General features: G+C 33.9%; 1 protein-coding gene across 1 annotated transcript in view; it reads left to right on the top strand.

The window, feature by feature from the left end:
- Positions 1–9,580, top strand: part of SGCZ (sarcoglycan, zeta) — a 718,425-nt gene that overhangs the window by 348,754 nt on the left and 360,091 nt on the right. The window contains exon 2 of the mRNA XM_006834475.1: positions 3,084–3,185. Within this exon, the coding sequence (XP_006834538.1) occupies positions 3,084–3,185 (102 nt within the window). The remainder of the gene's footprint in view (positions 1–3,083; positions 3,186–9,580) is intronic.

Genomic DNA, 9,580 nt, shown 5'->3' on the forward strand with positions numbered 1-9,580 from the left:
AGAGGATTCTTGGTTGGCAGTTTTTTTGTTTGTTTTTTTTTTTCTTTCAGGGTTTTGTATATGTCTCTCCATTGCTTTCTTGCCTGCATGGATTCTTTAGAGAGATCCAAGCTTAGTCTAATTTGCTTACCTTTGTATATAACACTTCTCTTTTCCCTAGCTACTTTCAGGATTCTGTCCTTATCTTTGATTTTTGACAGCTTGATTATTATATGTCTTGGTAATTGCCTTTTAGGGTCTGTCATTCTTGGGGTTCACTGAGCTTCTTGAATGCTCATCTTTTCACTTTATCAGATGTTAGGGAAGTTTTCTTCCAGAAGCTCTTCAATTATCTCCTCTGTTGACATGTGTGATTCTTCCTGTTCTGGAATGCCAATAATTCTTAAGTTATTCCTCTTCATGCTCTCCAACATGAATCTTAGGCCTTCTTCAGATTTTTTTGTCCTTTTTTTGTGCTTGCTCATCTATCTTTGTCATGTTGAGAAATTTATCTTCCAGCTTTCTACTTCTGGCTTTTATCTCTTCAATTCTACACCTTTGCCCTACAGTATATTGTCCATTTCTGATATTGTATTATTAATCATTTGAACCTCTTTCTTTAGGTTTTGAATTGTTTCCAATGCTGTATCTCTTATTTGATTGTTTCTGTAGCACTTTCCTGACTTCTCCCTTATTTTTCTCAACTCTATTGTAAAGTGTTTTGATACATTTTATAATCATTTTCCTGAATTCCTTCTCAGACATTTCCAAAGCCTACCTATCTTCCAGTATGGAGTGTAGGTCTAGTTCCAGATCATTTGCCTCAGTCACTTTATCTTGCTTCTGGACATGTGCCGATGTGGTCATCTGTCTCTGTTTTGGGGGCATATTCAGCAGTTATCTGTGGCCTTAATACTTAGACGGGTGTGTATTTTGGTATTTTTATGCTTTCTGATTGACTCCAGGTAGATGTGATCAGGAGATGGGCTTCCTTTTTCACTCTTCTTCCTGAGAAACTTCCAGATGCCACTGTTGATCTTTGTGATGTAACTGAAGTTAATTTTCAGCCTATTTGTTTTTAATTTGCCTGTGCCATTCCAAAATCCCTGTTCAGGCCTTTTTCTTAGTGATAAACAGATCAGGGCCAGCTGTGGCCATTTTGCACTCCCATTTGGTGTTAAGTGGAAACTGTCACTTTAAATTTTGAGAAGATCTGTGGTAGAGTCCTCCGGGGGTGGGTATGGGGTGTCCACTCACACAGGCACCCCCTCTTATCACCAGAATGGAGGTGCACAGACAGCAAGAGACCAATGAACAGATTAAAAAAAAAAAAAAAAGATGTCCACACCTTTATATCTATGGTTCTGTCAGTTGTCTGTGTCTGTTCTTATCCTTCCCCTGCTTGTTCTTGCCCAAGATGGCAGCTCTGGGAGCATCTGCACATCCTGAATTAGAAAGCCCTGGGTTTCTTGCTTCTGCTACAACTTCACCTAGCTGTAAGCCTTCTAAATATTCCTTTATATGTGGTTCAGTGTTCTGGCACCATCCTCTGAGCAAGCTTGGTTTGGTATTCTGTGTCATTTCTGATGGAGCTCCTCACTGCACTTCTACCCAATCCACATCTTATTTGTTCTCCAAATGCCTTCATTTTTATTATCTATATATATCGTAGTTACAAGTCAGACTACTAACTTTAAGGTCAGGAGTTTGAAATTACCAGTCATTCTGTGGAAGAATGATGAGGCTTTCTGCTCTCAGAAACCCTATGCAGGCTCTCTATGAGTGGTAACTAACTCAACAGTACACCATCACCCCCACCCCCACCCCCACCACCACTATAGATAAAATTGTCATCAAATTTATTTGTTATGATTCTACACTGTACTTTACATTTGTTACCAAGTGGTTTGACTTTATTTTGTTTTGTTTTTTATTACTGGTACTCTGCAACCTTCAAAAGAGTAATTCTCCCTGTTAAGTTGTCTTAAAACTTAACTGCAATTATTTTAAATCAATGAGCTATTTAATAATGTTTATGGCTCTTCTCTAGCAGACTGAATTATGCACAAATTCCTTCACTTTGAGTTAATAACTCTCATTTCTTTGACTCCAAAGTAGATTTCCACTTATTCCAATATAGGAACCCCACATCCCAGCCAAATTAAATACATGGTATTTCCTAAACATTACCAGCACATTCTCTTCATTCTAGCCTCCATGGAACTCCCTGTTAAAACACTACACATATTATTGACTTTTATTATATTCCATCTCTGCCAACCAAATGTGAAATATCCTTTCTTTACTTCACAATAATAATCTGTGATTACTTTTTGCTTGTTTTATTCTGCCTCATCAACTTTATTCCCATGTTTACTGTTTCTTCCTCCTAAATTTTATTTTACTTTTTCATGGATAGGAGACACGCTTTACTCATGGTTTGAAGATTAGAGCACCATGTTTACTTATCCCACTCAATTATTAATCATTTATTGAAGAGTTTGTACAAATGTGACTACTTGAATGTATCATATACATATTTACATATTGTTGTTGTTGTTAAGTACCAAGTTACTTCTGACCAGAGCAATCCTGTATAGGCTTTTCAAAGAACAGCTAGTGAGTTTGAACTGTCGATGTAGCAATTCAAACCGACTTTGCAGTCCAATGCATTAACCCACAAAACCACACTAGGACTCCATTATGTAATAATAAAATTTAAAGGTTACTAGGTCTCTTTGTAAACCATTACTTTCCATTCATATGTAGCAAGTATGATTAACTATATAAAAAAAATAAAAAAAGACAAATTGATGGAAACATGGTGAAATTAAAGAATTTATTCATAGACAAATACTGGTCTCTGATAGAGTAGGCAGAGGACATCAGATCCTTTATAATTCTGTTTTCTTCTTCATTTATACAGAGTCCTCTATATGAATGCAAACTGCTACAAACATTCATTAAATAGATTCAGTCCTTCATTTCCCTTCTATCATGAATAATTTGAGTTAACAGTTTTCTCACTTTAAGCCTAAGAAAATTATGGCCAGATATTTATCCTCTAATTAACCTAAAAGTGAATTATATTTCATTGCTTGTAGGATGGTATGGGAAATCTGAGAGTCACCAAGAAGGGAATCCGACTTGAAGGTATATCTGAGTTTCTACTTCCATTGTATGTGAAAGAAATTCATTCCCGAAAGGTATGTGATATTAGCTTTGGCTTATTGTAAAAGATAATTTAGAGGTCGTGTTTTAGCTCGAAATAGGAAAATCAAATCCCCTTATCCCTTGAATATGTATTTAGTTTCCTTAAGATAAAGATATATTTGAAAAAAAAAAATCAAAACAGTGAAATAATTGAAAAGCTAGTGAATGAAGGTTATTTTCAACAGATTAAAGAACTATTTTGAATGAAAGGACAGAGATTAATTTTATTTGTTTGTTTTTCAATTGTCTATAAATGTTGCCCTTCCTGTTGTCACTTATAGTTAAAAATACATAGAGTAATTCCCAAAGGGACATATGATGCATTTTGTGTATTTTTTTTTAAAGTTTAATGAACTAAAAATTTTATTTTAATTTAGTGTGTGTGTGTGTGTGTGTATGTATATATATAATGTTGAACTGTAATTGGGATTCATTATCTAAAGGAGATGGCAAAGAGGTTTAATTTAGAAACTAAATTTCTGATAACATTATTGTCAAAACAAACCAGAATATCCTTTTAAATGTATATTTCCAATGACCACATACATTTTAATCATTTAGCATCATGCTAAACTAAAAATATTACATTTTAGGAATACCGTAGGAATAATTGCTAATTTTAGCTAAACAATGTCACTTTTTTGGAGGTAGTAACTATTCCTGGTTATATCCAAATTTCTTTATAGTCTTTCCCTTCTATGAGCTATCCACTTGGGAAATGTATAGAAATTAATTTCTGTATGTACACAAACTAATTTATTAAGACTAAATTAATGGAAAGCTTGTGTTTTATAAAATATAAAAAAGATTCAGCTTTATTTCACTAGCTGTTCTTTGAAAAGCCTATACAGATAAAAATTTAATAAAAATATAGATAAAAATTTAGTCTAAACTAATGCTTTTAGTATTGCCAATACATTAGCACATGTTTGTATAATAAGCCATAATTCAAATAATTTGTTTAAAATGATTTCATCTTAAATATCAAAGTGAAAAATAAGACATAGGAGTTTGGTTCTTAAATGAGAATTGTATATATTTTTTATTTTATTTGTTCTTTAATATTTGAATTGGCAGATTGTTATTATTATACTATATTCACTGGCAATCTGGGTCCCAAATATTTTATATGGAGACTATTGTTTTTAATGTTAGTTAGCTGAATACTACAGTAACTCATATTTGACCATTTGACCATAAATATTAAATCTAAGAAGTTATTAAATTTAATGTTTTGAATGGTTTTATATTCTTATGAAAATTGAAAAAGTACAATATATACACATCTGTGTCTCTCTTCTTTTTGGAAGTCACCAAGCATCATTAATATTTACTAACTTTTTCATATGTTTCAGAATATTAAACAGTTTAATACTTGAAAAAATAAAAACATACATAGAAATTAGAAAATTAAACATTAGAAAAAAAGGTCAGGCTAAATAATAGACAAGAAACTCTAGAAAATGCATTCTACTGATAAATTCAGGGATACAGAGCAAGGATATTTATGTTCAAAGTCATTTGACTCATTTGTAGGGTGCACCTGGGAGCACAACAAAGTTGAGAAGGTTTGAGAACTCCTCTGTCAAAAGGCAGATCATAGCGTTTATCTTCCCAGCTGAGTAATTTTTGAGAGTGTAACAAGTGTGAACGAGTAATTTCCTGGGAAACTGGGATGCATGTTTTCTACATCAATGACCCAAATAAGAAAAAGTCCACTGATTTTTATGTTAGCTGGTGGCAGCTGGACCTTCTAATGTTTATCCCTAGGAAAGTGTACCTTAAGATCGCAAAGCGTTTCCAAAATCTACTGTAGTGATTGGAATCTATATTTCTCCTTTTATCTCCCTAGTACTGTCACTAGTTCTTTTCACATCTGCTGTCAGTAGTGTTTGCTTCCCTGTAGCTAGGAAGCTCAGCAAAACATCAGCAGGTGGGAGCATGTTCCAACAGGAGTCAGACAGGAAGCATGGTTTGAGAAAATAAATAGATGGAACTTCATTTACTCCATGAAAATAATTTCTCTACACACAGTACAAAAAGAAATATTTGAAACAAAATATATACATGTATATATATTCAAGGTGATTTGACTCAGTAATGTCCATTTCTGACGTTAAGATTCTCTGGTCTACATATACATGCAGTTGTTTATTCTCTGTCATTAAGTCTGTCTGTTCACCATTTCAAACAGCCAGTTGCACTTCCTTTGAGACTTAGTTTATTCATTAATAAGGTCAATTTGACAGAATACTATAAAGATCCCTATTTTTTAAATTTATGAGCAAATACAAAATAAATACTAGTAGAAATAAAATTTTGTATTTTTTAAATAATGTAGTTATACATTTCAATTTCTTAATATACTTTCATGTATTTAAATATTTTTCACAAATATATATAAAAATATTTCACATTAAATATTTTTCAAAGTTCCTGCCATTCTAAGGTAAGGGAAACTACAGAAAATTCAAAATGCATTCATCAAGATTCAATTAAACTGAGAAAAAAATGACTGTTGAGTGGCAACAGTAGTGATGTTGGCCCAGGATCTGGCAGTGTTTGATTCTGCTGTGCGTAAGGTCACCATGAGTCGGTAACGACTCGATGGAACGTAACGGCAACAACAAGTAGTAATAATTTTTCTGCTTTAAAACCAGAGAATTTTCTTCTTTACATTTAGCTAGTGTGCTACACTGAAATAAATCATGTTTTTATTTAAAGTAATTCTATCATTATATATTTAATAGTATGCACAGAAAGGTAACACTGAGAAATCTATTGGGCACAAAATGTTCAAGACTGCACAAGTGTAGCTACCTAACTAAAATGCCCAGGGGCTGAATGTACTCTATAGGTTGAAGAAACCATATCCCCCTCCTCCAGGAATCTCTGAGGGTGCATACAGATAATGTGTTTTGTTGGTAACTGAAAGTGTTGCTACCACCCAGGAATACCCTTAAAATGGTCTGGTGATCTACTATCAAAAACTCAGCTTTAGATAACGGTATGAAGCACAGTTGTACTGTGACACACCGGCAGTCACCATTAAGTCATAATGCGCTGAACCACAACTGGTTTTCCCCACCACCACGAATTCTGTATAACTAAGTGAGGTAGTTGGTGAAAGTAAAAATGACTTCAGATTAATATCATGATTTAATTTTACACAGCTTTTGAAAGTGACTAAAACAATGTTCAAGGTGATTTGACTCAGTATTGGATTTATAGAACACAGGAGTTACTGAAGTGAAGTAATGAGTGAAACAGCATTATGTTATTGTGTACTAATGTATTTTGTACTAGTGATCATGACTGGTATTTTCCTCTAAAAAATATTTATACTAAAATATGCAACATATATAAATAGCTTCAGTGTATAGATACCTACAACAAAATCTCATTGCCTTTGAGTTGATTTTGACTCATACCTCCCCTATAGGAGAGAGTAGAGTCCTGGAGTGGCACTGTGGGTTAATGCCCTGGACTACGAGGTCAGTTTTAATCTCAAGGTTGGCACTTCAAACTCAATGACACTCTTTGGAAACCTGATAAAGGGTCGCTAAGAGTCGAAAGTGACTTGACAGCACTTAGCAACAACAAAAACACAGAGTATTATTTTAGAGCTTCCAAAGTTGTAGTCTTTACTGAAGCAGACTGCCACATCATCTTTCAGCTGAATGGCTCAGAGTTTGGACTGCTGAGTTTAAGGGAACAGCCTAGCCCTTAACTTACCTGAACAGGGCTCCTTAATGGATATTTAGTTCTACTGTTGTCCATGATACCTCACTTTATTCTTAATGTTTTTCCTTCTTTTTTACCCCTAAATGGTCTACTGAAACAGTGGATACAGAAAAACTATTCTATCCTGTAAATATTATAGAATTCAGTGCATCTTTTAAAATTAACATTATTTTTAGTGATTAATTAATCACTTCACATTTGTTAAATTAGATATATGATTTTTCAGAAAGGAAATACACTAAGGATGTGGGATTTCGAAGGATGTTACCTAAATGGTAATTTCTTTTGAGTCAACCTTCAATGCAGGTGACTTGAAATTAGGACAAAATCTTGGATACACCTTAAAGTTAGGACTTTTTCTAAATGTAATTGTAGAATGTTTTCAAAGTACCCTAAATTCAGTGTTAATGAGCCAGACCACAAAGCCATTTGAACTGCAAGATCGGCAGTTCAAGCTCACAAGCTGCTGCTCAGAAACCTTATACAGGGTCGCTATGGGTCGGAACCGACTCGATGACACCTCACAACAACAACAGCAAAGTATAGGGTATTAATGTGGTAAAATAGCATTGCACTAATTTTTATGTCAGTTCACAGTAGTCACTTCTGAACCTTTTCATATATCACTCAACTTCCTCTGAGACTAACTGTAGTAGTCTTCTCATTTCTCTCTTTCCCTTTCCACCCAGCAACCCCAGTTTAGGAACGACTAGTTAAGGTAAAGTTGGCAGTTTAAGCTCACCAGCTGCTCCTTGGAAACCCTATATAAGGTCGCTATGGGTTGGAATCGACTTGAGAGTACTTAACAACAACAAGTTAAGGTGGTATCTCATTATAGCCACAGGGCGTAGTGTCCTACACAGATTATTGTGTAGAGAACTAGTCAAGACAATTCTAACTCCATAAGGTGCACAGCAAGGCAAAGAAATCTTGAGTTCTTAAGATGATTGTGTTCAAAAATCTGTGAGTATACCCTCATTCCTCTCTCTTGTAAAGTCCTGTCGTTGGTTCAAAGCTAGGTTGCCAACCCTGTCTCGTTTACTACCAGTTGTTCAGCTCTTATTCTCAATTTTCAGAAGCAAATCTAGCTGTTAATAGTTGGTGAACATTATCTCAGAGTGTATATAATTACACATCTACACAAATTAAATAAGGAGAGACTATACATGCTATTTATGTTTAATGTAAAAACATATTTTAATAGAAAGAAAACATATCTGAGATAAAAATCAAAGAAATTGCTGATCTTCAATATTTCTTCACCACAGAATTTTTAAAAGTTTTTCTTTATGATTAAAGAAAAAAAAATATGGTTATCCTTAAGCAATATGCATTAGCTTTATGTTTTAATTTCAGACTGTTTATTAACTATCTACAGTGCAATTTCAGGTAATTGGTTCCTCCCAAATTTGTCCTACCCCTCGCCATTTTCAGTTTTTGATAATTATAGATTTCTAACTTAGAATTCACAATACTTTCATTCTGTTTTTCAAATGTAATTGCATCAGTTCTTTGGCTTTGCTTCTCCTTATAGATAGATGCAGTATTCATCAACAATCCTTTTTATTGTGGACTCTCCATTCTTGAGTTTATTTTTTAAAATAATTTATTATTTGGTGGTGGTGGTGTTTGTCCGCCATCAAGTCAGTTCTGACTCACAGTAAACCTGTATAGAATTTCCAAGGCAGTAAATCTTTATGGAAGTACAAATCCTCATCTTTCTTCCATAGAGCAATTGGCAGATTCAAACTGCTTACCTTTAGCTTAGCAACCCAATATGTCACTACTATGCTACCAGAACACTTTAATATATTATTTACTTGTATTTAATTATTCATTAATTAGTATTTTTAATAATCCAAAATTTTCATGCCTAAATGTCTTTCTGGTAATACTGCTGATTATTCACTTGTTGTTTTCCTCAAATTTATAAATTTATTGTTTCATTTAATTTTAGCACTAAATATTGCCATAACAATTTTGAGAACCCCAAGAAAACTCATTGACATGGAGTCTATTCTGATAGCACCCCTATAAAGGGCTTCTGAGGCTGTAAATCTTTACTAAAGCAAAAAGCCTCATCTTTTTCCCAAGAAAGAGCAGGTAGGTTTTAATTGCTAAGCTTGTGGTTAGCAGATCAGTGCTTATCCTATAGCACAACCAGGGCTCTGATATTTTCCTCCTGTTTATGACATGTATATCTTTCTTTGATGCATGCTATGATTTTCTTTTCCAGTTCACTTTGTTCTTCATGTGAGGAAACATCTCCAATGAATACTTATTCAAAATCAGTTTCATTTGTTGAGTTATTATTCATGACAGAAGAAATAATTTGTGTGTTGGATCATCTTTGTTCTCCACCACTATCATAATTTATCCAGCTATTTAAAACACTTTATAGTTTTCACCTGAGGAGAGACAATTCTCACTATCATTCTAAAGTTCATTTGTATACTATTAGTTTAAGTTGTATGAATTTTGCCCTGGCGGTTTCTAATTAATATATTAGTGGGAGTGCAGTGGCTCTGTAGGAAAGCATGAAACTGAAATACAAGTTCAGTGATTCAAGCCCACCAACTGCTCAGCAGGAGGCTTTCTGCTCCTACAAAGATTTAAAGTCATGGAAACTCTATATAGTGTCACT

Source organism: Chrysochloris asiatica, unplaced genomic scaffold (assembly GCF_000296735.1).
Source record: "Chrysochloris asiatica unplaced genomic scaffold, ChrAsi1.0 scaffold00011, whole genome shotgun sequence".
NCBI classification, from domain to species: Eukaryota; Metazoa; Chordata; class Mammalia; order Afrosoricida; family Chrysochloridae; genus Chrysochloris; species Chrysochloris asiatica.